Source organism: Coturnix japonica, chromosome 6 (assembly GCF_054131305.1).
Source record: "Coturnix japonica strain WE chromosome 6, WE-NBRP24, whole genome shotgun sequence".
Classification (NCBI taxonomy): Eukaryota; Metazoa; Chordata; class Aves; order Galliformes; family Phasianidae; genus Coturnix; species Coturnix japonica.
Window position 1 is genome coordinate 18940023 of NC_140668.1, and position 27777 is coordinate 18967799.

General features: G+C 43.9%; 2 protein-coding genes across 4 annotated transcripts; both read left to right on the forward strand.

Moving 5' to 3' along the window:
• Positions 1–286: 286 nt before the first annotated feature.
• On the forward strand, positions 287–6411 carry LOC146760463 (kinesin-like protein KIF20B). 3 transcript variants are annotated; one of them, XM_085551606.1, is made up of 6 exons: positions 287–403; positions 800–961; positions 1912–2076; positions 2711–2830; positions 4339–4539; positions 5787–6410. In XM_085551606.1, the coding sequence occupies exons 1-6, from the start codon at positions 290–292 to the stop codon at positions 5985–5987; spliced, it is 963 nt and encodes a 320-aa protein (XP_085407732.1). In that variant the 5' UTR covers positions 287–289; the 3' UTR covers positions 5988–6410. The 3 variants fall into 3 exon arrangements, with proteins under 3 accessions (XP_085407732.1, XP_085407734.1, XP_085407733.1); XM_085551607.1 differs by lacking the exon at positions 4339–4539 and adding an exon at positions 4978–5058 and having other exon boundaries at positions 288–403; positions 5787–6411; XM_085551608.1 differs by lacking the exon at positions 1912–2076 and having other exon boundaries at positions 5787–6411.
• A 1928-nt stretch (positions 6412–8339) lies between these two features.
• On the forward strand, positions 8340–22230 carry LOC107309745 (uncharacterized). The gene is made up of 6 exons (XM_085551452.1): positions 8340–8457; positions 10015–10165; positions 10688–10771; positions 12149–12295; positions 13039–13148; positions 16166–22230. The coding sequence occupies exons 1-5, from the start codon at positions 8340–8342 to the stop codon at positions 13058–13060; spliced, it is 522 nt and encodes a 173-aa protein (XP_085407578.1). The 3' UTR covers positions 13061–13148; positions 16166–22230.
• The last annotated feature ends 5547 nt before the right edge of the window (positions 22231–27777 follow it).

The following is a 27777-nucleotide window of genomic DNA, read 5'->3' on the forward strand; positions in this document are numbered from 1 at the left end:
TCAGCTTCAGTGATGTTAATAGTTAAAATTTAATTATTAAACAAGTAGATATTTTAAAACCCATTTTGCAGGATCTTAGTCTGAAAGTTTATTGGGTGTGCTTGGGGTGGAAAATTGAAGCTTAAAAATGAATTCATGTCTTCCTTGGTAACCTTGCACTTGCTGTCGTTTTCCTACTCAGCACTTGTTTGTGAATTCCTCTTTATTTAACAAAGAAGTATTTGGCCAGGTTGGATTACAGAAGTCTTTTAATGAACCGTGAGCTGTGCTTACATTACAGGTGTCCACGATGCGTTCTGTGGAGGAATCCCTCAGGAACAAGATGGAAGAACTTGAAAGGATTAATAACCAGTTTAAGGATGAGCTGGATTATAAAGACTATACTATCCAACAACTTAAACAGGTATTTTTCTTGCATCATTCATTTAATAAAAATTAAGAGCACCTTTTCCAAGCAACAGGAAAAAGGTCAAAAAAAAAAAAAATTGGAGCAAAATGAAAGTGGCCAACTGAAATTAGCGGTAGACCATGAAAGATATTCAAATAATTAGTCACTACAGAGCACTGGCAGATTGCTTTAAATACAATAATCTGCATAGTAAATACATATATAATACATGCATATAACCTGATCTTGTTGAGTGACATCACGATATGTTAATTGAAATGTCTTACCATAAACTCTTTTTATCAGCTTGAGTCCTTATTTATGCTATATGAAAAACTTATTAATTCTAGGCTGTCTTAAAGATTCTGCTTGTTTCTACTGTGTATGCTTTTCTTTCAACATGAAATATAGGAGCTGGAGGAAAAGGACCATAATCTTCAAAAGTGGCGTGAGGAGAGAGATCAGTTAGTAGAAGATTTGGAAGAACAGCTCAAAACTTTGGCTTCTAATGCCATACAAAAAGAGACAGAAATAGCAGAACTGAGACAATCTGCCTTAAAGGATTCAAGCAAGGTCAGCTCTCCTTTCCTCCTACCTGATTAGCTACCCATAAATTCTGTAAGACTCCTGTACCTGCTCTTTGTATTCTGGGTGTGCTTCTGTTCTTGAACACTGTCGTATTGACATCATGTGCAACTAACCAAAAAAAGCACCAGCTTTTATTTTTGTTCTTCAGAAACAGAATTTCTGTTAATTACTAAAATTTCAATTTTTTCAGTAGTTCAGATAAGCAGATGTCAGTTTGATGCTTATGATCCTACAATCATACTGGACATCTGTAGCTTTTTCTGATAATTCACAGCATTTCCGGATCCCAAGCTAGGCTCAATACTCAGACAGTAGTTCTGTCTCAGGTTTCTTACTTTCTTTGCTTTCTCTGAGGTAGTATCTACAATGGCATGAAAAGACAGAAGGGGACGTGGAGAGAGATTAAGGGAAGCATCAAAAAGCAGAGGGGGGATGATCTCTGGAAGTTGCATTTCTTATTTCAACATCCAGCTTTTAATCAGGATAGCCAATCTAAGCCGTAGCATAGAATTTCAGAAGCTAAACAGAAGACTAAATGAGTTGTGCTCTTTTGAGAATGTTTGGATTCACTTTCTCTGAGAAGAAAGATGTTCTCATAGCAAAACTTCCCCTACAACTGCCGACTTTCTCACAGTACCGAAGATTTGGGAACAAATAAATGCTCGGGTTATTATATCTTAAGGGAGATGAAGGCTGAAGCACATAAGTAAAATAGAAGAATCAAAATATATTGTATTACAACTTCCCAGGCAATTCTGTGACTACTGCACTTGTAACAGTGACCGTACAAATCCGTGAAATGTTACTGTTCTTGAATAGTTAAGTGTTCTAGCCTGCAATTCTAAAACTGATGCTACTAAGTAATTGCAATACTGCTTGTGTGTGTTAATTCCTTTTGCCAATCCCACAACTCAGCAGTTTTTACTGTTTATTAGGATAATGCAACTGTGATAGAAGAGTTAAGAAAAGAACTGGCTGACAAAGATGACTTTATAAAGGAATTAAAACAACACATTAACCACAGTAGCCCTCAGTGTTTGCCAGAAATACCTTTACTTGAAGAAAGACAAAGTAGAAGGAATGACTCTGTAAATGAAAAGGTATGATTATATTTAGAGAAAGTCAGTACTTAACATCTTGTTAACCCCTTTTTGTTCTTCTGTTTTCCTAGGAGATACTGGAGCTGGAATCATTTTTCTTAGCATATAGTCCTTTAACTACATATTCAGTGATGAGTACTTGTTGGTTCTTTTTGTCTTCCACTCAAGCATGAGCTCTCATCTTCTCAAAAATATTTTATTTACTAGAACACCATCTCTCTGTGTACATTATGGAACTTTTCCATGCAGTTTTCCATGTATTCGTATGTGGATGCTGAAGATTAGGCAGAGGTTTAGCCTTTGGTGTTCTAACATAGCAGCTGTGAGCGTGCAGAGTATGGGGGGAATGGATGACAAAACGACCAGCGTTACAGATTTTGTCCCTAAATAATGTCTCGCTTTCTCTCTTTTGGAGGCAGAATACTGCCTGAGACTGTTAGTGAGACCCAGTAGGGTGTATCTGAAGATCACACAATGAATAGATGTTACTACCTTCCCACACTTGTGCTGTGTTTCAGCTTACGTGTTCATGTGGCGTCTGAGCTTGAGGTTTTACACTGTAACTTCAGAAAACTCGAGATATTTTGGAGGTCTAATGCATAGCCTAATCTTTACTCCTTTTAAATATTTACAGCCTAGGAAACAACAAAGCAAAACTAAAACTGGAGAAAGTATTCCATTAAGATGCAAAGCTGAAGACAATTATTTGTCACCTCCATGTACTAGGAGCCTCACTTCATTAAATGAATCTGAGGTTAGTATGAAACTTCAGATCTGAAAATGTTGTGATTGTATTGCTTTTGATAAGGAATGAGTAGGAAAAGATCTCATGTTCTCTAAACAATTCCCAAGTTTTAATTTATTTATCCCTTTCAAGGTGATCAGATCACCTGTTTTTATAGCCTTTGATAGGAATAAAAGCTGTTGAAACAATTGTGTGATGAATTTTTGTCACGTGCTGTTGAAAACTCTCCTCATGTTAATGCTTATGAAGTGGCTCATGATTAGATAAGTTACTTGGAAAAAATTCATGGAGCCACTGAAACGGGCACAGCAAATTGAACTTATTTTCTTCCTCTGCAGGATTTCTGGATATTGTTTTGTTAGCAGATGATGTTAATCATTCCTATATAAGTTTTTAATTGCTAACTTTCATAAAATAGCAGTTACATATATTTTAAAAACAAAGTATTTATTAACCAACTTAATTCTTGGAAATACAGTGGGTGGTGATACTCCATTCAGATTCCTAGCAGAGCCTGATAAAGTGGCTCTGACTACTTTTTGTCTTTCTACAATCTTTGGTAACTTTTTGAGAGGAAGAAGACTCCCCTCAGGGGGTCGGAACAGTGTAAGTAGTAAAAGCTGCTAGTCTGTGTTTGGGACACTGGAGTTTGCTAGTTACTAGCAGCAGTAGAAGCAGCCATCTACCATTTTCTGATGTCCCCAGCAGCCTGTCTTCCATGTGTTCAACCAGCATCTGAACTCATTTTTGATATGCTAGCTGAATTCCTGCCATAGAGAAGGAGGAGTCCAGGTGATCTCAGTTCTGACTTTGTTGTTCCTGTTGAAAAAAACAGGATTGGGTGGATTGTGGACAGTAAGTGCTGCTGGGGAAATGCATACTGACATTTCCCTGTCACTTAGCTGTGCATTTGCTGCCATTTGACCATGAGCAGGTACATGATAGCCTTCAGCTTAAGTACGGTGTCATTGCTTGAATGTCTGTATTCTCTCCAGGGAAAAGATAGCAATGGAGTTCTTTAATGACTTGTACTGGGCTTGCACCTTGCCAGCTGGACCTTACTTATGTAAATAACATCTCTAGTGTAGAAGAGGAAGGGCAAATTCCCTAAGATTAAGCTGGAAGTTAATCGAACACTTGAATCAAATGCTCCTGTTCCTGCCCAGTTCTGACACAGCAGAGTTGAGATGAAGAAAATCGTGTCAGTTCTACCACCATTCTCTATTTAAAAAAAGTGTAGTTGTCTGTGCCCTTGAGAAAAAATGACTTGTAAAGTATCAGGCTCAGTTTAACATGGAGAACTTTTTTTGTGATCATAGATTGGAAATAATTTTAAATGTAACAAGTTCTAGGAAAGAAGGGTAAAACTCTGCTGTAACTGAAATAGACTCCTTCTGTTACAAGTGTTCTTACAGCAGGAAAATTGAATGCTTACATATCCTTTTCCAGATGCTTTATAGCTTTTTAATCTCATGGCTACCTTAACACTTGCACTTAAAATTCTTCTGTGCTATCAGGAGCATTTGGAAACTGTCCTCGACTCTTCTGGAGTGTCCGCAGAAAATGGCAAAACTAGTCGGTTCCCAAAACCGGAGCTGGAAATCCCACTGACACCTCTGCAACCTGATAAGATGGAGATAAAGCAGCACGGCAGCATGATACCTTTAGGAGTGAAAATGCCTAAGGCAAAAAAGAAAAGAAGTGATGACATGGATGAGGTATGACCTAGACCCAACAGAAAACAAAATATCTGATGCCTTTTTACCATTCTCATTTAAGCATTAAAAAAATGCTATTTCTACCTCAGTAAAGTAGTTGAAGAATTTAATCAATGAACTGCTTTAATGAACAAAACTAATAGCCAAGCTCAGTGATAATGGTTTAAGAGAAGGGAATTTCTCTTAACTCCATTGTGTATTTTCTTTGAAACCTGTAGACATAAATCAGCTTTTTAGACATCATGAGATGTCTAATACTGATATCTTAATGTCCTGTTTTTATAATTGAATGCTTATTTATTATTTGATTTACAGTGGAATAGTTACCACTAGCAGATACTTCCCTACTATTAGCAAAAGTGTTTAAAGTGTTCACTTTTGTGACATCAATTGTTCTTTCCAAAAGAATCATGGCTGAAACTTGTCTTATTTTCCCAGGATTTTGTGAAAAGTGAGAACACGAAAAATACAAAATCTGTCATGGCTTTTAATTCACCCTCTGCAAGTGACGAGAAAATGGTTGGTTTTTGTTCTAGTTTTGAAGCTAGCTTGGGACTTCCTGTAATTGTGTGGTCACACGAAAGAAGCAGTGTCTTATCCTTATGTGTATACCTGAATGGGAATCTTACATGCTTATGAGCTCTTCCTATTAAATTCCATAAGCTAACCAAAGGGCAAGTCAGTCTGTCCCCAGAGCGTGTCATGGCTGTACTGTGTAATGATTTGGAGGGAAGGATATTGCACATTGAATAGTTGAGAAGAGAAGCTTTAGTGTATTATCGTGTGCTTTTGTAAGTGAAGCCCTTGTATTAAACTAAGGTTCATATCATTAATATGCATGGCAGTTATTAAAAACAGATGTTCACATGTGATAGCAGTATCCTTGGCATGGTCAGAGTATGAGTAGTAGATTTTTCCCATCTGTTGTCTTCTGTTTTGTATGTTTGTTTGTTTTATGTAATTAGAACAGCTTATGTAAGAAACAACTCCACCGCTTGGGAGCTACTTTTAAAGAAACTACTGCCTTATTAAGAAACTTTAAGAAACGTATGCCTTGAAATAGCTGAGATTTTGACAACTCCCTAAAGGGTATAAAATTGTCTACATTACTTGCCGTTGTGGTATCATCAGCATAATGAACAGAGGTGTCAGTAGTAAAGCTCAAAATGTCAACTTAAAATAACGTTGAACTAAAATGAAGTTTAAACAATGCTCTTGTTTCACATGTTCACATCTCTGTTGAACAGAAATCTGGAAAAGACTACTTCCTGAGAAAGCGAGTACATGCTTCAAGACTGACTAAAAAGAAGGATGAAACACTGCAAAAAGTTGGAGATTTTATTCAAAGCTCTCCTTCTATTATACACTCTAAAGATTGGTGTAGAATAAGTTTTATTCCATGTTTTCTAGACATTGTAGAATGGCTTGTTTCTGCTGTAGGCTATTAATGTATGTGTTCTTAGACTTGTCTGCCATGTTAAGTTGTCCTTTGATTTATGAAGTAAATGCATTCATTCGTCTCTTCAGAGATTCATTATTACATTTGTGAAAACCTACAAGTATACAGAGAAAGTTGGTTCTGTCTTGTGCTTCTGTCAGCACGAAAGTTAGGCCTGTTGTTTAACTCCTGCTGAAGTTTCTGACTTCCAACGACTTCTGAGCCATGATTGTCTTTCATACTCCATTTTAATGCGTGCTTTAAGCTGCCATACCTGAAGCTATAAACAGTTTCAGCTATAGAAGCAATAAAGAACCTCGATGAACAAATACAATTTCTGAGTATTTTCACTTAAATTTTATGTGTCATTTATAAACCAAGTTTGTTACGAAGCTTTTTTTGCATTCAGTGATTTAAAGACTCACAAAACCAGTAAGTTGATTGGTTTATGTATCAAAACAAATTTCTTCTAGCCAAGAAGCTGATGTCAGCAGTAAGTTCTCCTAAATCAAACGAACCTGAAAGTCTCGAAGAAGGAGAGACCAAGCCAAAACGATCCAAAAGGAAGCTGTATTCCACTGTCGTTTCTGGCCCTCTAGATATACCTGCTTCTTCGGTAAGCGATTATACTGTAGTCTTGGCTTAAAATAAACTACTAAGGAGTCCAAACAGACTGGAGGTTTCATCTATTTGCAGGAGGAGGTTGAAAGTACTGAGGTATTTCTTTATTCTACCAAGTCATTCTTGTTGGTCTTCCTGCTGTTCTGTTTTAGTTTGTCCTCAAAGATCTCTGTGTTTGGCTGGCTTACAGTTTACTAAGTAGGTGATGTAGCAATCACGGAGATGTCTTCTAATTTGGAATCATAGATAATTTCAGTGTGTCGAAGTGGGATTATTCTACTACACGCTTTTCTAGAGCACAACTTAGACAGCTTTTTAGGTATGCTTAAACTATGATCTCCTGTCTAAGCCAACTTGCAAGGATCTGATGTGCCAGTTTCATGACTCTGTCGGCAGCTATTGTGCTAAGAACATTCTTGCTCTGTTGGAACTGCATCTTTTAATTATATTAGAGTCCTTTTTCTGTTCAGCATAGTGATCATTTGCCCATACTGTAATATCCCTCTGAATTTTTTGATGATTTGACGAATGATAGGGGCAGAAAAAATGTTATTTTTTTTTGTTAGAGGATGAAGAAGATGAGACAATTTCTTCTCTCACTGTAGTTCTGAGAACATGGAACTGAACCGAGAACTGAAATTCTGGGCAAGTCATAGCTACAGGGATTGAGGCTAAAAATGTTTTCTGAACGCTTCATGTTTCACAAAACAAGTATTATAATACTCTTTTGAAAACAAGTATTTCAAAATGAAAGCTGCCTTCAGGCTTTCCTCAGATGTGTGTGCTTTTTTAAGATAAACAGGATTTTGTACATTCTCCATATTTGTTCCTTGTGATTATGCTGCATTAAAATGATCTCGGTATCCCATAGTTTTCTGAATAAAATATAATAAGCAAATGCCATTCTGAAATCCATTTAGGGGAAGAAATATGTTTGCGTGGGTCAAGAAGAGCTTGTCAGTCTTGTGTGAAAAGATGAGTAACTTTTGAAATGTTTTCTTCAGGAATCTGAGGAACAAAAGAAGGAAAGTGATCATCTGATCATCAAGCGACGGCTGAGATCCAGAACAGCTAAAAAACCTTGAAGAAGCGTGTTTGTTCCCCTTTCTCAGGACATACTTTTATCGTAGTATTAAAACTGGTTGTTAATAAACAGTAACAGTTACTCCGTTGTGTTCTTAAATTTGTATATAGGTGTTTGTTGCAGAACGGCGGGAGAAAAGCAGACGACCACACCTGTCATTGACATATGATCAGCGAATCTCATTTATTCCTTGGCTGCGTGTACCTTTATAATACGGATAATTAGCTCATACATATTGCAACATATCTCTGTTTCGTTCGATTTGTTGGCCTCAATTATATTATATTGTGTTATCTTGTATTTCGATATCATATTTAGTAAAGTAAGTTTTTCCTCCTTAGATTGCCGCTGTTTTATCCCATTCCCCTTTTCCCCCTCCTTTCCGGGCCCCGGGGGGGGGGGCCCACGGGGTGGCTTCCCCTGTCACAGGCATAGGTAAATCTAAGTAACCCGTGACACCATCCAAAGCCAATCTTCCCTCTTTCTGCCTGAAACTGTTTCCCCTCCTCCTATCCCAAGTGACCCTGCTAACAGCTTTAGAAAGCCTTCATGCAGCATGAAAACGTGCCTGTGAGCAAACAAGCAGAGAGAGCAGCAAGGATTGCTGTTGCACTGCGTCACGCCGCTCACTGCCCTCTCCTCCCTTACAGGTTTCAAATGGAATTGGTCCCCAAACTGCCGCCCCTGATACACCGCAAGTCCTCCGGGAGCTTCTCTGGGGCACGGAAGCCAAAAAAAGATGAGACTTTGCCACCTCTTTCCAAGGGCAGGAAAGGTAAAGTGGCTTCCAGCTCCTTTCCACGGCACAGGCAACCAACTGGAGGTGGGCAGTCTCTTGCTGACCATCATCCCAGGGCTCTCACTTGTTTCAAACCTTCCTGCCGGCTCAGCATGGCTTCTTCCCCTTAGATAATGGTTGGCCTGTCCAAAAGGGAAGTGCTGGGTGTGACGTACCCCCATCCCTGGCTATGGCAGGAGGATGTGGGGATCTCAGGCCCTGCCCTCCCCCAGTGGAAGGGCAGGGACCCCAAAAGTCATTCTGCTGCCTTCTTGTCACCAGCCAGGTCCTCTTTCCCATAGCCAACGTCCCTCCTGCAGCCCCAAAACAGAGCTGAGCTGCAGAAAGGAGGCCCTCCTGTTCATATGCTCCCTTCAAATACTACAAGGCCGCAGTGAGGTCTCCCTGAAGCCTTCTTTTCTCCAAGCAAAACAAGCCCAGTTCCCTCAACCTGTCCTCGTAGGAAAGGTGCTCCAGCCCTCTGATCATCTTCGTTGCCGCCCTTAGCATTATTTGCATTTCTCTTTTGCCTTCCTAAAAAACACACCTGCTTCCGGGCACATTTCATCCCACTGTTAGGCCTTGTAAGAAGCACTATGGCAAGTCCACATGCAGAAAACACTGTCATTCCATTCAGTAACAGAGAAACCATTCTGCCCTTGCTCATGACTCTCGTCCCTGTTTCCTCCTGAACTGGGCAGTGTTTGTGGGCAATGAAAGAAATCCCCATATTCCAGAAAATAAAGACAAATAAGAAATAGGCAGAAAAGCGGCACTAATACTTTGTCACTGGTGGGAATCTCCACAGAATGTGTTGTGCTGAAGGTGTGAGGTTAAGGGATCATCACTCTCAAGATAAAAGTCATAGCATGGAAGATTTAGGGATGGCGTGCTGACTAGAAGGAATAAACAACACTTACCTTGTATCTTATTCATTTTCTCTCTCTTATCATCGGATATCTTATCCTCATCTACAAAGCTCTGAGGTTGTCCAAAGCCTGTTGCCATGAGCTTTGCTAAACGCAGCAGTGCTGTGGCTCAGAGGTATTACACTGGCACATCGCAAAGGAGAACTCCATAACCCAAGTGTAGAGGGAAGAAGAAAGGGGAACTGTTACAATTAATTACCTCCTCTAAATTGGTAACTGTAGGCTTCTTGTCACACACTCGTGCCTTAAAGCAGAACACCACAGATGTTGACAACCATGACAGGGATTTCTGCATACAAGCAACCACACGAGGCTGGGCACACTCTCCTGTCTCTTTGCCATTCCTAGAAAGACCCAAAAGAGCTCAGTGTTCTCTTGCTGTTAGTTTACATCCTCCAAGCACTTCCAAAGGCACGCTGCTCTGTAGAAAAAGCTGAGCTGTCCAGAAAGTTTGTTCAGGAAGAAGGCAGCAGTGTCAGTGCATGTCATCCTGGGGGACCTGAATGCATTTGTGAAGAGAACAGGGAAAGTAGAGCTAAGAGAGCAAAAAACCAGGCACTAGCAGTGCTGCCCACAGGGGGCGGGGCTTGAGGCAGGGCCTGTGCCAGAGGGGGGCCTGGCACAGTTAGGGCCAGCTCAGGGCCCAGAGCAGAGGGGGAGCAGGCAGAGGCAGGGCCTTGGGGCCCAGGATGGAGGAGGACCAGGCACAGCTGGGGCCAGCTCAGGGCCCAGACTGGAGAGGGACCCAGCACAGTTGAGGCCACTGCAGGGCCCAGGTGAGAGGGGAACCCAGCACAGTCGGGGCTGCTTTGGGGCCCAGGCTGGAAAGGGGCCGGGCACAGCCAGGGCCTTGTGGCAGCACTCAGACTCTCCAGTTCAACCGTTAACCATAACCTCAAATGGTAACTGTAGTGGAAGGCAGGAGCTGATACAGCTGCTTTACTCTGTTTTAATTTTCCAAAGAATGGTGAAGGACTCGAGCTAGTATCCAAAAAAAGGAATTTCTGAAAAAAAAACCCAACACAAATCTAAACAAAAAATCCCAAATACACTTTTCTGAAGAACAGGATTCACAAAATGTTGCTATGGAGCAGATCTCCAAATAGAGACTCTTTCTCTTAGACAGCCAGCTCTAACATGAGATTAGGGAGGGCAGCAACCAGGCTCTCCCCCTTTTTTGCACATATGAAGTGCTTCCAGCTGTGCTGCACAGCAGAACATCTTTCAATGAAGATTAAAGCCTGTGAAATGAAAGAATCCATTCCTATTTCTTTCACATTTGTGTTCATTGACTTCAGTTCCAACCAGGTGGACTCGCAGTGTCTTGCAAGTGACACCTGGAAGCAGGTACAGAGTGGAGACCCAGCACCCTCAATCTCCAGGTGAGTAACAGCAGCCAAGGAGGCCTTTGGGCTCTGCAGGGTCCAAGTGTGGAGCATTACACACAGGAACACCTGAGTATAAAGACAGTGGCAGAGCTGTAGAGCTAGCCATAACAGAGAGGCACAGTGGCTCAGTTAATTTCCTGCAGTAACACAGAAAAAAAGAGCCATGAGGGAAATGCAGATGCTTTCTGCCTTCCTCTTTTGTCTCATGCCTTCTGCCCCCATCAGAGGGGAGGAATGAGCTGCACTTCCACAGAGACATTCCCCTCACAGCCACTCACACCTCAGGTGTGGAGGAGCTAGCTGGGGCTGCTGGTGGCAGCTGTGGAACACTGCCATCTGTGGTGCCCCATCCTACCTTTGACACTGTGCAAATGACTGCAAGCAGAGATGTAGCAGAGGGAACACAAAGCATTTAATAGCTTATCAAACAAAGCAATGAGTAATAGAAATGACAGTATTTCCAAAGAAGTGGCAGGGAACTGGGGTTCTGTAGCAGGCTTTAGAGGCTCTGCATGGAACACAGCCCCAGGACACAACCCATCAGCTGCTGGGGCAGCAGCATCCTTGTCAGTGGGGGATGTCGCCAGTGGTGGACAGGGACAGAGTGAAGCCACACCTTGATGTAGCTCTGCATCTGCTCCTTTCCTGCTCATGTCCAGTCCTTTCATCTATTGCACTTTCGATCTTCTGTCCTTCTTTCTTACCTTTATCCTTTCTTCTTTTCTGCTCTTTTCCTCTTCTTAAGTTGTTTTACCTGTATCTGCTTTTCCCCTCTTCTGTTGTTTTACTGCTCTGGTCTGCATCCGGTGTCTGCACCACAGCTCTAGGTTGGACTTTGTGTTGGGATGGAGAAAGGTTCACAGGGCATAGATTTGTACAAGAAGAGCTCTCGTGCTGTGCCCAACAGGTGATGAAAAGGAGCCCTCAGGACCCAGGACCACAAAGGCAGCTTTTTTTCCCAAAGGCCACAGCGTAAGCTCGTGTAACTGGGAAGGATTCTGTTGTATATCTCCTGGAAGTGCCTTTGAATGAATAATTTTCTGATTTGTTCCCAATTGTTGCTCAGAGGAAATGAGGCTTTTATCCTTGTATCTTTGCAGGAAGACAGAGAGGAGGGAACCTGTCTGGTGAAATGCTCAGGTGCCATTTCCTTCCTTGCACCAACAGCCTGTTTGTGTCCACGCGATGCCAGTTGTCCTCCTGACAGTTTCTACTGATGTTTCCCTGAGACCTTCTGCTAAGCTCTACTGTTTCTGTTTTCTCAAAGCTTTGTTAGGACTAAAAGAGGAGTGGATAACAGATGGAAGGATCTGGCCTTCTGCTGGATGATAGCCACCTGCATGTCATGTTCCTGCTTTCTCTTTTCCACAGGTGGCATTGTGCTTCCCAAGGAGCATATGGACCTTTTAGATGGGAGTGCACAGCAATGATCCAACAGGGTCTCAGCTTCCTTCCTGCTCTGCACCTGAGTGAGGGACACCGTGACCTGCTTAGGAGGCAAGATGTCATGTCAGGGAGGTGCGTTTTCCTTGTTTTTTTTTTGTCATCTGTGCTTTGCTGTGCTGTGATATTTTTTTGCGTTGCAGTGCTATGGTTTTCTTTCCTATTTGGTGTTTTCTATGTCTTATTCATTTATTTATTTTTATAATTTTTTTCTTGTCTTTCCTTCTTTTGACTTGAAGGGGTGGAGCCTGGCTGCACCTCTCTTACAGCTCATTTCAGGGGGCTGACTGCCCTTGGGTGGGATTTTTTTCTGTTGATTTCTCCTCTGTGGAGTTTGTTCTGTGCACTTCCATCCTCAGAGGTGGGTGAGCCATTCTTTCCTTGCCTTTGTAATATTGTGCTAGTCTTTCTGCTGCTACAGATAGTATGTGGTTGTTTTTTCTGGGTTTTTTTTTTTTTTTCTGGGTTTTTTTATACTTAGATTCCCTGGTCTTTGGCTTGCTTTTTTCTTTATTTTTCTTTGTATTGCTTTTTTTTTTTTTTTTTTTTTTTCCTTAATTTGCTGTGTCATGTTCTCCTTTATGGTGACATTTGCAAGAGACTGTGAATTCTCCTGGTTCAAACTGCAGTCGGCTTCATCAAATGTGTAAGAAATATATAAGGGCTGCTGAGGCCAGGCTAGATTTCCATTTCTTTATGAACTGGGGTGTTGCTGCGGATGCGTTTATCTCCTGTTTTGTCTCTTGTGCTTGTTCAAGAATTTTAGAACATACTATGTCAGTGTTTGTTTCTATCCTGCTTTCTCTTCTCTCTGGCAGGTCAGCTCATGCTAGAAGTTGATGGCATCACTGTATGAATCGAGGTCAGTTTAGGAGCAGCTGCTGGTGGAAGGAATCAAGTCCAGGCTAATAAATGGAAGCATCTCCTGGTAAGGTGTCAGAGGTGGCAGTAATGATGTCTGTCATCGTAAAAACCAGAGGGCAGGCTCATCCAAGTTCTTGCTGGCTGATGTTTGGGAGTATCTTGTTTTCCAGCTGAAAGATAAGAAAGCTAAACATGCTGAGCCGTTACAGCTTGAGCTGAAGTTGTGAATGTGCTCCCGGATGTTTCCTTTAGTGGTAAATCATGTTCTGGCACTGTGGTAGTCCTATCTCTGTCATGATTTGGAGCACAGTGTCTGGTTGCGAGCCTTGTGTGCCTGTTTCCATGAACCTTGCTTTCTTTCTGTCTTCAGAGTAAGTGCAGGGTGCTTCCTTGCTTTTGGTGGATTCATCCAGGAGGCTTTCAGAAGGCCAATTGCAGTATTCATAACACAGAGGGACACAATGGGAATGGACTGTTGTTACCACCAGGCAAAAGTTTCTTATGTCATGAACAATATAAACAAAATTCTTACTTCTGGCCTGGCCCTGAGCTGCTGCAGCTTAAAGGCTGTTTGCTTTTGGGTTGCCCTTCGTGGAATTACCTGATGAATTTTCCCCCAATTTTTTAATGGCATTTTTAATGGCACTCATAGCTACTAAATTTGGGAGAGGAGTTAGATAAGGTTAGGGTAAGCTGCTTCTTTTTTTTTCTATTCTCCTAGGTGACTGTATTTTCTGCCAGTGCTGTGCTAGCTCTGTAACCGGGGATGGTCCTAATGCTCATGAAAAGGCTCTACTGGCAGCACAGAATTTGACCATTGGGCTGCCTGCTGGATTAATTTCTGTAGACTGAACAAACCATCTCAAAAAGCATACAATCAGTTTATTTTTTGAAAGGCTGTCAGCTTTTGAGGTCGCTGAGAAGTCTTGGTTTATCAGTCACTAGCAGCTTGCTGGAGCTTGAAGTAGTTGAATCATCCCTTACAGAGCTGTTAAATAAAACCTTCTAATTACTTTGGCATTGTAGCTCTGAGCTAGGCTATACCGCTGGTGTGTGTGCCTGTGCTGCAGATGCCATCCTTCCTCATCCTTCTCCTCCTCCTTGGCAGAAGGTATCACCATCAGCTTTCTACCTCACCCAGCAGTTGTTCTCTGAGCAGAGACTTGGTCGCTTCCCAGTTTCTCTGTGGCACCCCCCTAGGCTGTTAGTTCTCTCTTTTTCTATTGGTGTTCTGTGTAGTCTTCAGTTTGCCCTTAGATGCCAGGCCACTTGAAAAGAGTTTTCAAATCATATCCATCCTGATTTCTTTACGTGTTGTCCTTTTTAAAAACAAACAAACAAACAAAAAATCAGCAACAACAACAACAAAAACCAAGAGGAATACTCTGGAATTTTCTATAGCAATCACCATTTCAGACTTGTCCATTATTCCTTTTGAGGCTGTTCTCTAATTTATTTAGTTCAAGATCAGTCCCCGTCCTTTGTTCTCCCTGCTTTTCTGTCCTGTCTGTATTTATTTGTTTTTCTCTTCAGCCTGCTTTCCTTCCAGTGCTGACAGTCATGGGGAACTCCTAGTTGTGTCAAGGAAAATGAATGCCACAGCACACATTCCTTCTTGATGTATAGCGGGTGCTGGTGATAGCAGAGCCCCTGTTCTCTGTGAGCAACTTGTGCTTAGCCTGCATTCGTTGATCTCTGATCTGCTAACCTTGTGAGAAGATGAAACAGAGCATCCAGCTACTTCACTGGGATTGTGGTTTGCACTGCTTTGACTTTAGTCCTGCAGGCCAGTGATGGACAAGGCAGAGGTGTTGGGATACTGAGAGAAGTGTTTGTGTTTGGAACTCTGCATTTTTTTATTTTTATTTTTTTCTTAACCATCACTGGGGACTGCTTCAGTTTAGCAGAGGAGCCTTAGTGGCGTGGTTGCCTCAGGTGTACCTGATCTCATGATGGTATGTGGCCTTTTGGCAGAGTTTGGGAACTGACCCCTCAAAACAGTGTTTAGAACTAGTTGCAGGTGATAGCAAGGCTAATCCAGTAAGGTTTTGATGAATCTGTCACAGAAGAGTTACCTGTCCTTATGAGCATGGCTGGTGTGTGGTATGTTGCTGCGACCTTCCTCCTTCTGTGTTTGATGAAGTAGATGCTTTTTGGTAGGGACGTTAAGGCTTTGGATGTGATAAGTTGGAATCCTATTGTGAGCCCAAATTCAGCAAACAGTTACTGCTTAACAGGGGCCTCAGGCATATGTTTTAAGTTTCTCTGTTTCCTGTAGGACTTAAAAACATGTTTATAGCTTTGCGGAGTATATATGGCACAAGGTGTGCTTGAGTATCTTGTGTTCTCTTTGGCAAGGACGTAATAAAAACCAGTCCTGGATGTTTGGTGAGGGAGCAGTGTTGAGAGGGGCGAGCCAAGTGGTGGTAGGAGTCCTGAGCCACCTAGTTTCTGTGCCTCTGTGTGGAGCTTTGTGCTTTGGAAATGCCCAGATTAGCTTTGGCTAAGCCTCTGAGCTTCTGGATGCTTCTCATAACCAGCTCAAACCTCTCAAAAGCTTGAGGATTGTCCATCGCTAATTTTCAAATGAATTGCATGGGGAAATGAAGATAAAAACCAAAACCCTCAAGTAGAAGTACTTGTTATTTTAAGAATAGAAAGGATAATGAATATGCCAGTAGTGTTTGATTGTTATGGAGGAGCACAAAGTAGTGGCCAGGAGATAGGAGAAATAAGGAGGAATGTCTCTTGGTTCTTTTCTCTAGGATCTTCAGGAACTGTTGATAAACGTAAAGATGGGTAATACACACATAAAGAATGATAGTGGTTTTAAGGGTTGGAAAAATATTGTGAAGCACCCGTGTTTCGCCCCAGATTAAAAGATTTGGAACTCTCCCAGAGTAGAGAACAGTTTGTCTGATTTCCATTTTGCTGAGCAGTTCAGGCCATCAGAGAGGACTTGCTGGCCTCTGGACAAAGGGAGAGTGTGAAGGAGAGGAGGAAATAAAGATGTTAAGATCTGTGAAGAAGGATGAATGGCAATGGTTGTTTGTCACCTTACTGCCCTTCTTGTCTCCCTAGAGCCCAGCTGACTTCCTGGGATTGCTGAATAGCTGCCTCTCGCTGCCTTTTGCTGCCTCCTACCTATCAGACTAAAAACCAGTGGTGTAAAACTGAGTGTGAATTTAGTGGGGTAAGTCCTTGAGTAATCGTTATTTCCGTAAAAGGCATTGGATGTCTCAGGATGGAAGTCCAGGTACCTGCCCAAGTGTATTACAGCAGTCATGGAATTTCTATTTCAGAGACTTTTTCAAAGCCCTTCAGATGGAAAGGCAAAGGGATGTGCAACTTTGGAGTAGTAAATGGTGCATATCAAAATGTAAAGAGGGCTAATTAATGTAAACAGACTCCAGTCATGTCGGTGTATAGCTTTCTTTAGGAGGGTACTCAGGAATTCTTTTCTGACAATGAGTGATAGTGTCCCAACTCCAGGTGCGTGCTCAGCTTGGAAATGCATGCACATAGCTTTTGCTTGGCCAGCTGCTTTGAATGCATCGCACTACATCATCTTGTCTTGACCTCTTTGCTCCCTCCATCAAAAGTTTTGCTCGGTCTAGACTCGTTGCAGGTGCTCACTGTGTTATCTTGACCCACGTGAGATCAATACAGAGATGAATACAGAAAATTAAGTAGGGTTGTGCAGCACTAATTTGAACGTCTTAGGGGAATGATCGTGCTTAGGATAGGGTATCTTCCACACTGCTGATTGTCATCGTCGCCCACCCTTTGTGGGACTCAGACTTGTAGAACTAGCTCTTTGAAGAGAGGGCTCCCAAGGTATTAACCCATGTAAACTTCAGAGTACCAGGTTGTGTGATGGCATTTATGGGGCAGAGCCCACAGGGAATATGCCTCTGTGTCACTCAGTCTTGTGATGACACAGCGCCCGCTGCAGCCTGGGGTCAGTGGGACTGCAGGCACAGCGGCATGGAAGCTGAGCCAGCCACAGCCTGGTGCGTGCTGTGCAAGTTGCCCTGCCTGGTGCTGGGCTTAGTGCTGCCCTGTGCTGATGAAGGCAGCCTCGGAGTGGTGTGGGGCAGCACTTTTTGCAGCTCCCTGCCAATCAGGACCCCGACCAGCAGCAGGTTACTTGTGTGAGCAGGGGCGTGGGGGGGAGCCCATTTCACTTGCTGTTACAGCCTCAGAGAAATGTGGTTATTTTTAAAATGAAGCTTCTGACTGCCGGAGGACTCGTGTCATTCTCGCATCCCACTTTAGTGGATCCTGTCATGTGACTTGAAAGCACAGGCTGAGAGTGCAGGCTTATTGGATTTCATTTGATCTTTCCTGACGACAGGAACCAATGGGTGGCTTCCAGAATAGTTCAAGATGTCTCTGTTAAGAGCGAGTTTTACTACACGTAACTGGAACACCAAGCTCTTGATATTGTGCTGGTGATTAAAGCATTCTTTCCAATCAGCTGAAGAAATAGGCTTAGGAACACAGAGCATAATTCCTAGCTGCAGTAGATGATAGTGTAGCTTGAAGAAGTGTTCCCGTGGCGGCTCAGGTAGTTTAGATCTTAGTAGCATCTGGTAGTCTAAAGTGTGACTAATTCAGCTGATGTACTTCTCTTTGTATTTTTGGCTCTTCATTGTTGGTGGGTAATTTCAGCAACCAGCCCAGCAAAGACTACTGGTTGGCAGATAGGCTTCTGTACTTAGCCTTGGAAGGCAGAAGGATGCAGAGAGTAACATTTTGCAGAGTGCAGAGTGATTATAGAAACTGCAGAAGGTCAGCTTTGATAGGGATCATAGAGTCATAGAATTGCTCAGGTTGGAAAAGACCTTAAAGATGGTCAAGTCCAACCATAACCTGACCAAACGTACCCTAAACCTGACAACCTGCTGCCAAATCATGTCCCTGAGCACCACATCCAAATGGTTCTTAAACACATGCAGGGGTGGTGACTCAACCACCTGCTTGGTTTTTCCTTTGAGGAGCAAGCTGTCAGAGATGTCACTGCAGGAGCTGGTGCGGAAGCTGGACAGAGGTGTGTACTTGGTTTTCAAGAAGTTGCAGGGCCTAAGAATCTGCCTGGAGAAAGTGATTGTGGGGAAGCCAGAGACACTGCAAGTTCCATCACAGCTGCCACAAGGACTGTGGTGTTAAATCTCATAGAATCATAGAATTGCTCAGGTTGGAAAAGGCATTAAGGATCATCAAGTCCACCCACAACCTAACCGTACTAGCCTAACTCTAACAGCCCTCCACTACACTTTGTCTCTGAGCACCCCATCAAAATGATTTTGATGATACCTTTTGCATACCCCTTTTACCTTTGCCTTTTCTTCTATGTCACTTACCTTTTGCCTTTCCTCTGTTGAATTTGCCCTCAGGTTTTTGCTTTTCGCACTGCCATTTGCTTTTGCCCTTTGCCTTTGAATTTTGCATTTTGCTTTTGGTGTTTTCCTTTTGTCCTATGTCATTTGCCATTTTCCTTTACCTTTGGCATTAGCTTTTTCACTTTACCTTTTGCATTTCCCTTTTGCCTTTGTCTTTTGTCCTCTGCAATTTTCCTTTTGCCTTTGCCTTTTGCTTTTTCTTTTGCCTTTGTTGTTATGCACTGTCTTTAGCCATAGCCATTTGCATTGACAAGTTGCCTTTGCATTTTCAGTTTTCCTTTTGGCTTTTGCCTTTGCCTTCTCTCCTGTGCCATTTGCCTTTTTCCTTTGCTTTGTCATTTTGCCATTTTCAGTTCCCTTTTGCCTTTGCCTTTTGTACTAACTGTCCCACTTAGCTTTTGCCTTTGCCTTTTGGAATCTGCCACTTACCTTTTGTCTGTGCATTTTTCTTTTGCCTTTCGCCTTTTCCTTTATGCTTTGTCTTTTGCTCTTTCCATTAGCTTTTACCCGTTGTCTTTGCATTTTCAGTTTTTATTTTGTCATTTCCCGTTGCCTTCTGTCGTATGCAATTTGCCTTTTCCTTTACTCTTTCAATTTTCCTTTTTCATTTCCCTATTGCCTTGGCCTTTTGATCTATGCCACGTACCATTTTCCTTTTGTTTATTGCCTTTTACCTATTGCATTTTACATTTGTCTTTGCCTTTTGCATACATATTACATTTTCCCGTTGGCCTTGGTGGGTGCATCTGCCCTTGTGTTTTGTATTTTCCCTTTGCCTTTTGCCTCAGCCCTTGGCTTTTGACCTTCCGTTTGCCCGTTGCCTTTTTCTTTTGCCCTTGCCTTATAGCTTTGCCGTTGCATTTTGTCTTTTCCCTCTGCCATTTGCTTTGGCCTGTTGCATTTGCCTGTTGCCTTTGCCTTTGGCAGTTTGCTTTTGCTTTTGCCTTTGCCTTTGCCTTGTGTCCTATGCCATTTTGTTTTGCCATTGCCTTTACCGTTGCCTTTTGCCCTTTTTATTTTTCATGTCTTGCTTTGCTGCTCCGTCTATGTTGCCATGGATTGCTTTTGAGTTTTGGTTTTTTTTTTTCATATCTGTGGATTCCTTTATTTTTTTTTCCTTTTCCAGTCTTGGCATTCTTTTATCCTTCACTATGCGGTATTCCTTTTTGTTACTCAGTATTTCAAGCCATTTTGCTTTCTTTACCTTGGCTTCTTAGTTCTTCAGCTTTCATTTCTCTTTTTTGTTTTATCTTTGCTCTTTAGTTTTTCTTTTGAATCTTTACCTGCCCTTGTTTTTGAGTGTTCTTTGTTTCTTTCCAGTGCTCAGCACTGGTGAGCTTTTTTATTGTTTCTTTGATATGGACTCTTTGCTTTGACATGATCTTGTGTTCAGGTGATTTGCTTTACTCTTGCATTTCTAGACCTTTTTTTGCTTTGCTCTGTTTTCCTTCCATGTTTCGTTTTCCCCTGTTTGATTTTTTATAGTGCTCCTTTTACTTTACTTTCCATGGTCCTTGTTTCATTATTGTTGCCTCTTTGTCTTTCCTGTTCCTTTATTTTCCTTAGTGATTTTTGATATTGTTTTTCTTTCGTTTCCTCTTTGTGTGTCCTGCCATTCTGTCTCCTGCCAGTATGTGTTTCCTGCTATTGCGTGTTTGTCTCCTGCCAGTGTGTTTTTTCTTTCTGTCTTATAATACTTCTCTGTTTACTCTCATGGCTGCTTAAATCCATCCCTTACCTCCTTCTTGGCATGACTGCAGATGCTTTGCATTCCTACAAAGATATGTTTTGTTCTAAATGTCATCCGGAGACCCAATCTGGGCTTGTCACCCTGATGTAGCATCTCTGGTTGAGGCAGCAGCATGCCCTGTAGCTACCCATTCCTCCTCCCTGGCATGGATGTATTACTTTTTGTGTCCTCGAGACTCTGTTTGCATGTCTGCATTCTGTCTTTGATACTACTTTTCCCTAGTGCTTTCCCTTCGTACATTTCCTCAGAGTTTTTCCTCATTGATTTTTCTTAGTGTTGTTGCTTATTGTTTTTCCGTACTGTTGTGTTTTTTTTATTTTATTTTTTCTTTTTTTTTTTGTTTGTGTTTGTTACCTGCCAGTGTATGCCTCCGGTCAGTTCGTGTCTCCTGCCAGTGCTTGTGTCCTGCTACTTTATGTTTCCTGCCTGTGTTCCTCTCCTTCCAGTCTGTTTTTTTTTTTTCTTTCTTTCTTTCTCTCTTTTCTTTTTCTTTTCCTCTTGTCACTTCTGAGATTCATTTCCCAGTATCTAGCCTTACCTTCTCTGGTGGAGGTAGCAGCATGCCCTGTAGCTACTTATTCCTCTTCCCTTGTATTGTTGGTGATATCTTAGCCTTTTTCTGGCTCTGTTGTCATCTCTGCATCACCATGGGAGTGCATTCTTTTCCTTATCCTTTGTTTGATCTGTATTCCTTTGTTTGTTTCAGTTGTTGTTGAATTGTTATTTTGTTGTTGTTGTTTTTTACTTATGCTGTTTTTTTCATTTCTCTTAATCTCTGAATTTTATCTCGTTATCACTTAGCCTAATTTATAGCCTGCAGTTCTTTTCCCCGTGTCACGTTCAGGTTTGGAACCAGTCAGCCTGGGGTTACACCTCCCCATGTTGCATCTTTGTTGTTGCTAGGGAAAAGGAGTGGTTCCTTTTCTACAAGATACTCTGAAAACATCTGTACTAAATGCGCGGGGTTTGATTTTGGTTGGGGAAAACAAACTGCTTCCCGTCTTACTCCCCCGTCACTTCCTTGGAGCCTTTCCTACTGCTTGCATTTGCAGTTCGTCTTGTAGACATGTAGTTAGATAAGAGCATCTCTGCTTTCCTCGTCCCTTTCCAGCTTGCCCTGATTCTTCTGCTGCTGTCCTGCCTCTTCTGCTTCTTTCTCTGGTTCTCCTTGTTAAATAAATTGCAGCCCAACCTTCAAAAAGGAAAGAAGAATTTAACTGCAGTGACCCATGTCCTTATCCCACTGTGGTCTGTGCTGAAATGGCTATTGACTGAATTGGGAACAAGGCTGCCTTCCCCCTGCTTTCACATAGCCTCTCTATGGCATACAATAAGTGGGGTTTCACAGGTTGCGTGAGGAGCAGCCAGGTCCAAACCTTCCCTCCTTGTCAATGCAGTGGCTGGGGAGGTTTCAAAGCTCCTTGGAGCCAGGGAGCTCTTTGGTGGAGCTGACGGAGGAAGGTCCCACCTCCATCAGGGGAAATAAGAAGGAACTCTGCCATGCAAAATAAGGAATAACATACCAAGTGGGGATTGTACAGTGAAGCAGGAAACTGATGCTCTGTTGGAATATGGAATAAAGGGGGACTAAAAGAGGGAAACTTAAAGCTAGTTTATAGAAACAAGTAAAGGATAGTTAAATTTTACAAGTAAAAGAAACAAGGGGCATAGGAGAGCAAAGAGGATGCAGCTAAGGAGTGAGACCTCACGGACGACATCAGGCAAGGAGGAGAATAACTACTTGTAAACTACCAGAAGAGGAGTTTCATCCCCCTGATAAGAACAAGAGGGGGTCTTCATGCTAAAGACCTACTGAATATGTATCAGAATTCCGAGAACTACTGACTATGTATTAGAATTCTGAGAAATCATTGACTATGTATTAGATGTACCTATATCTGTGTCACGATTTTACAAGTTGGTGTGCAAGTTTGGTGGAGCTATCCCCCTTGCACCCGGCACTGGAATAAACATACCTGCTTTATAACCCATCTCTGGATTATAGAGTTTTATTCCGCAAGTCAGGATGAAATGCATTCATTTGGCTATGGCTTTTTGGATGCAGCACTGCTCAGTAGCCCTGGGCTGTGGGAGCACTGACATGATGCAGCGGGATGCCACTGGGATGCAGGGACAATTCCTGCTTTTCCGCAACCCAAACTCAGGTCTTGTGGAGGCCCCGGAAGGAAGAGTGCAGTGCTGTGCAGTGTTACTGGGCTGGGGATGAAGGCTGAGGATGACTCATCCCCACTCAAGGGAAGTGCTGTGTGTGGCTGGTCTCATGCGTGTGCCATGGACTCTTTCCTTACCGGAACACACAGGAGTTTTGAGGCACAGCACTGAATGACTGTGCTGGGTTTTCCAGAGCCCCCAGGGCTTTGGGGACATTACTGCCACCATGTTGCTGTGCCCTGGCTGCTGGTGGGTCTCAGTTCATTGCTGTCCCTTTACCCCCCACCGCTGCCATCCCTAGAATTGATCCCTAGCTTGATGCCTTGTTCCATCCTCTTCCTGGTGACTCTTTAGGACAAATAGGGACAGAGCCACTGGTGTCTCCCCGCCTTGTAGGCCTGGGGATTGTCCTGAGTACCCAGTATCACTCTGCTGATGAGAACCAGTTTCTAGGGTCTGTCCCCTGTCCTCAGCTTGGCTGGGGTCCACCCGTATGGAATCACCTGTAAATAAGGGATAATAGGGACAGCAGCAGGACTGGGGGCTGCTGCAGCACCCATGTGCATCCAACCCCTCAGCATCACATAGGAGACCCCCTCTACTTGCTCAGTGAAGAAATAGCCCCCCCCCCCCCCCCAAAAAAAAAATCCCCGAGTGACTCATTTGGGGCTAAAAAGGCAGCAAAAAGCAGAAGCTTGGGAAGTGTGGGAGGGGCATGGGAGGCCTTTGCTCCTGTCCCCATTTGGGGTAAGAAAAGGGGCTAAAGGGTTGCAGAGTGGGACCCCCTCAGCTGTCTGCCCCCAGAAGCTGGAGGGGGAGGAAAGGAGAGGGAGAAGTGGAAGATGAGGGGGGAAATGAGGACACTTTGAGTTTGACAAAAAGCCTTTCATTCCAGGAAAGAAACGCTTGGCTTTGACTCAGCAGCACTCAGAGCAAAAGCCATCCCCGTGCCCGCTGTGACATCCTGCCAAACTTCTGCCCTGCAGCGCTTGGCTCACCTTGTTGCCTCTGTTTCCCCTCGTGCGACGTGCAGTGGTGCCACCCCCAGCCATCCTCAGGACCCACAGTGAGTCTGTTGGTGGCCAGTGTGTCACTGAGTGACAGCATCAGGTGGGAATGCATCAACATAGAGCCAGGGGAGAGCAGAGCAGCGCTGGGGTGGGGGGAAGTCAGCCCCAAGGGGAAAGTCTCCCCCGTGAAAAAAGTGGGTCATTTAATACCTTGCGTGAGATGCTGGAGAACAGGAAATGAATGAGCTTAATATGTGCCACCTGGGTACTTCCTGAACATCCTCCAACACCACAAGTGCTGTCCAGAGCTCTCCAGTGTCCGCTCGTGCTCCTTGCAGTTCCCCAGTAAGCTCCCATTGCTTCCCAGTATTGTCTAGACTCTCTTTGTGCAAACTCTGTATCCCCCAGTACTGCCTGGAGCCACCACAGTGCTGTCTGCGTCCTTCAATAGCCTCCCAGTGGCACCAGTACTGCCCAGTGCCCCCAGTTAACACAGCCATTGTACAGTACATGACCATCTCCTTCCACGAGAACAACACAAGGCCACAGAGACGTTGACAGCAACGATGGTGCTGGAGACATTCAGTCTGGAGGAGCTGCAGCTCTTGGTTCACTGCAACCACTCCAGCATCCCCAGAGGTGGGCATGGAGGTCTGGGTGGCCTTTGGTGCTGCAGGAATGACTGCAGGCAGAGATGTACCCAAGTGAGCACCAAACATTTAACACATTAACAGTCTAAACAGTAAAGAAATGACAATATTCCCAACCATTTCCAGGTAAAGGCAGAAATCTTCCTTTTACACTTTGTACCTATTAAACAAAGAAACAAACACGTGCTGAAATCACAAGTGATAACCTTGCTGCCAGTACTGGTTGACCTGAGTGATCTCTCCAGAGGTGCTTTGAAGTGGTTGTTCCCTTGGCAGAGGAGAGAAGTAAGCTTCGTGCTTGGGTACTTAAAATAAAGTTCAGTGTTCTGGGTCTTCCAGTGCGCCTGCCTGGGGAAGCAAGCAATTCTTTGGGAGAAACCATCACATTTCTCTTTCATTTGACAGAACTCGGTGCAGTATCAGCTTAATGTGAACACTGAGGTCCATCTGCAATTATTTTAGAGAGTTTTGTGCCACACAACCCGACTGTTTGTTTCATCTTGCTTCAGATGGAATGGCTGACTTCCTGACTGGCATCCTCACTCGAGCAGAGAGCCACTTGGGCTCCTGTCCCCGTGACCTGGATGCTGAAAAGAAGCTGTGGGACTCAGCCAGGAGGGATCTGTCATTTCATTTGCTGGGAGGAACCAGCAGGCCTACCTTGCCAGTGTCCAGAGTGCCTGCCTCATTTTTGGCCAAAGTCAGCAGTAGATGGACTCAGAGCTCTGTGCATGTGCCTCTTCACTGTCCTGCTTGGCTGGTGGCACTCAGGGGGGATTTTGTGAGGTGAGGTCTCTGCTGGGCGATTCAAGCCCAACACATTTGAAGTTGAGTGGCAGACAGTATGTATTTTGATTTCCAGGCTTGTGACTTGGTCACAGGGACTGGCAAGTAGGATGGAGAGGGCTCTCTGGAGATTTTGCCCTGTTGCTGCACATTGCTGCCAGCACCACAGCAGGAGGCAGATGGCCATACATCAGTGGTGGGATGCACAGAGAATGAACACCTGCCTGCCCATCAATAATTCCCCAGAGACCACAGTCTGCAACTAAGGAGACAGAGTGACAGAAAGCATGCTGTAGGTTTGCAGTCCACTTTATGTCTAGCACTTAGAGGTATGTTTTGTCTGAACTGTCTGATACTTTGGTCAGTTAGTGCTACAGAACAGAAGCAGACAGTGACTTCTGTATGGGCAATTGATTCTAACAAAGAGAAAAGCACTGCAGGAAGCCTTACCTCCACCTGCAGAGAAATCAGTTCCCAGCCCTATGTCAGTTCAGTTAAGCATCACTGCTCCTTCCCCAAGGAGGATCCTCTATGAAATGCAACAGGACAAAATGTGAACCTTTCACAATGTATCAATCCTTTCAAACCAAGGCATCTAGCATCTCAAAATGACTACTGCTCGACTACCAGGTCGTTTCAGATCACATAGGCTTCAACATCTGGGAAGCCTCTGTTATTAAAGGAGAAAAGGGCTCATGCACTTGAATAAGGGCCACAACTTTGGGGACAGCAGCTACTCCCATTCTTTTCCATCTAAGGCTGTAATTTAGCTTTCACTGCATCTACTTCATGCAGCCATTCATTAGTTCTGCAGTGCACTGAATGGTGCAAAGACTGTGGATCAAGGGAACCAATCTAACCAGTCCTTAATTTCCTGATGAGAAATCTCTCTCAGTCTCTTGGAATAGCACTGATCACTTGGAGCACATTAAAGTAAAGCACCCAGGAAAAAGGTGGCAAAAGTTGAATCACAGCGCCGCCTGCTGGAGACCGACATCTCGAGGGAAGCAGGATGGATGTTGCAGCCAAATGTGCTCCTCCACCACTGGTTTGCTGAGACGTACCCGTGAGCACCACACATTTGTACGGTCTGTCTGTCCGTAGAGCTACAAAGGCAGAAGCAGAACATCTATATGGTTTGTTGCAGCTGTGGGTTGTGACTGATATCAGTCCTTGGATCTGTTACACTTCACAATTGCGTTCAGAGTTTTTTCAGGTCATCCTGGCTTTCTGGTGCTCCCTGCACAGTGACACCATCTCTTCTGTCACCCCATTTAGTCAAACTGACTGTGATTTGCATGTAGCTCCTCCACGGTGCTTCCAAATTCCTAACAAAGTGGGAAATGAGCCAAGGGACCCATCTGATATCTGATAGATGCTGACACAAAAGCAATCTGTCATAAAGCCCTTTGCACTGATGCGATTCAGTGTAATACCTAGCATGGGTTTGTTTACCTTTCCTTGAGACTGCAGGTCATTTCTAGCAGTAACAATGCTTACTGCAGGTCACTCAACACCACGTTATGACTATGAGTCTTACTTGAAATCCATTCCTAGCCATGAGAGCTGGGCAGTATTTAAATAGCGCTTCTTTGGAGCTCAGGATTGGTTCATCCCTAAAGGTAGGAAATAGGGAAGGGGGGTGTCCTGGAAATGGGTGATGCTGAGATGGTGGAGATGCTGAACGCCTTCTTTACTTTGGTTTTCACTTCAAAGACTGCCCCTTGGGACTCCTGGACCCTGGAGGGAAGAGAGAAAGCCTGGGAAATGGAGAGCTTTCCTCTGGGTGAGGACGGGGTGATCTGGGAGCATCTGGGTGGGATCAGTGTGCACAAATCCATAGACTCTGATGGGATGCATCCACATGTGCGGAGGGAGCTGGCAGAGGTAATTGCCAAACTCTGTCATCTTTGACAGGTCTTGGAGAAGAGAAGTGCCTGAAAGCTGGAGGAGAGCCTGTGACTCTGCAGTCTTCAGAAAGGAGCAGGAGGAGGATCTGGTAAACTGCACGGCAGTCAGTTTCACCTCTGTCCCTGGAAAGGTGCTGGAACAGTTTGGTCTGGATGCCTTCTGCGAGCAATTGGAAAGGAAGAAGTTTATCAGCAGTATGCAGCTTGGATTCACCGAGGAAAAGTCATGCTCAACCAACCCTGCAGCCTTCTATAATGGCATCACAGCACAGAGTCCATTTGGAGACCTGTGGCCTGCAGTGTTCCCCAGGGCTTGGTGCTGTGTCTGATCTTGTTCAGTATCTTCACTGATGACCTTGAGGAGGGGATAGTGTCCATGCTCTGTAAGTACGCCTATGATACAAAGCTGGGAAGAATGGCTGGCACACCTGAAGTCTGTGCTGCCATTCAGCAAGACCTGGACAGACTGGAGAGCTGGGCACCAATAAACGTGAAGAGGTTTAACAAAAGCAAGTGCAGAATCTTCAGCCTGGGAAGGAGTAGCAGCAAGTATCAGTACAAGGGCATGGAATGTTGTGTGGGCACCTGGGTGTGCAAAGGAGGCATGGTGGCACACATAGATGCCCATGCACATGGGTAGACAGAAGGACAGGGTTGCACATCAATGTGTGTGCACAGTGTTATTCAAATGGCTGGGGTCATACAAGTATGAGCAGGCATGTGGCTGTGTGCAAGAGAGGAGCTGCCCATGTTTGTGTGCAGGGCTGTGCAATGGAGTGGGGTTGTACAGCTGTGTGCGGGGGCCAGGTCCTGTGTGCCATGGAGCTCCATGGGAAACCTCTATGAGTGCTAGCAACAGCAGGAGCACTTGGAGCACTGCCTGGAAGAACGGTGCTGGGATGGGCTGTGGTGGGCCGAAGATGCATAGTGGACCGAAGATGCGTAGATGCTACTCTGGACCAAATGTCGGGCAGCTGCTCATGGAATGCCACTGGACAAATCAGGCTGTG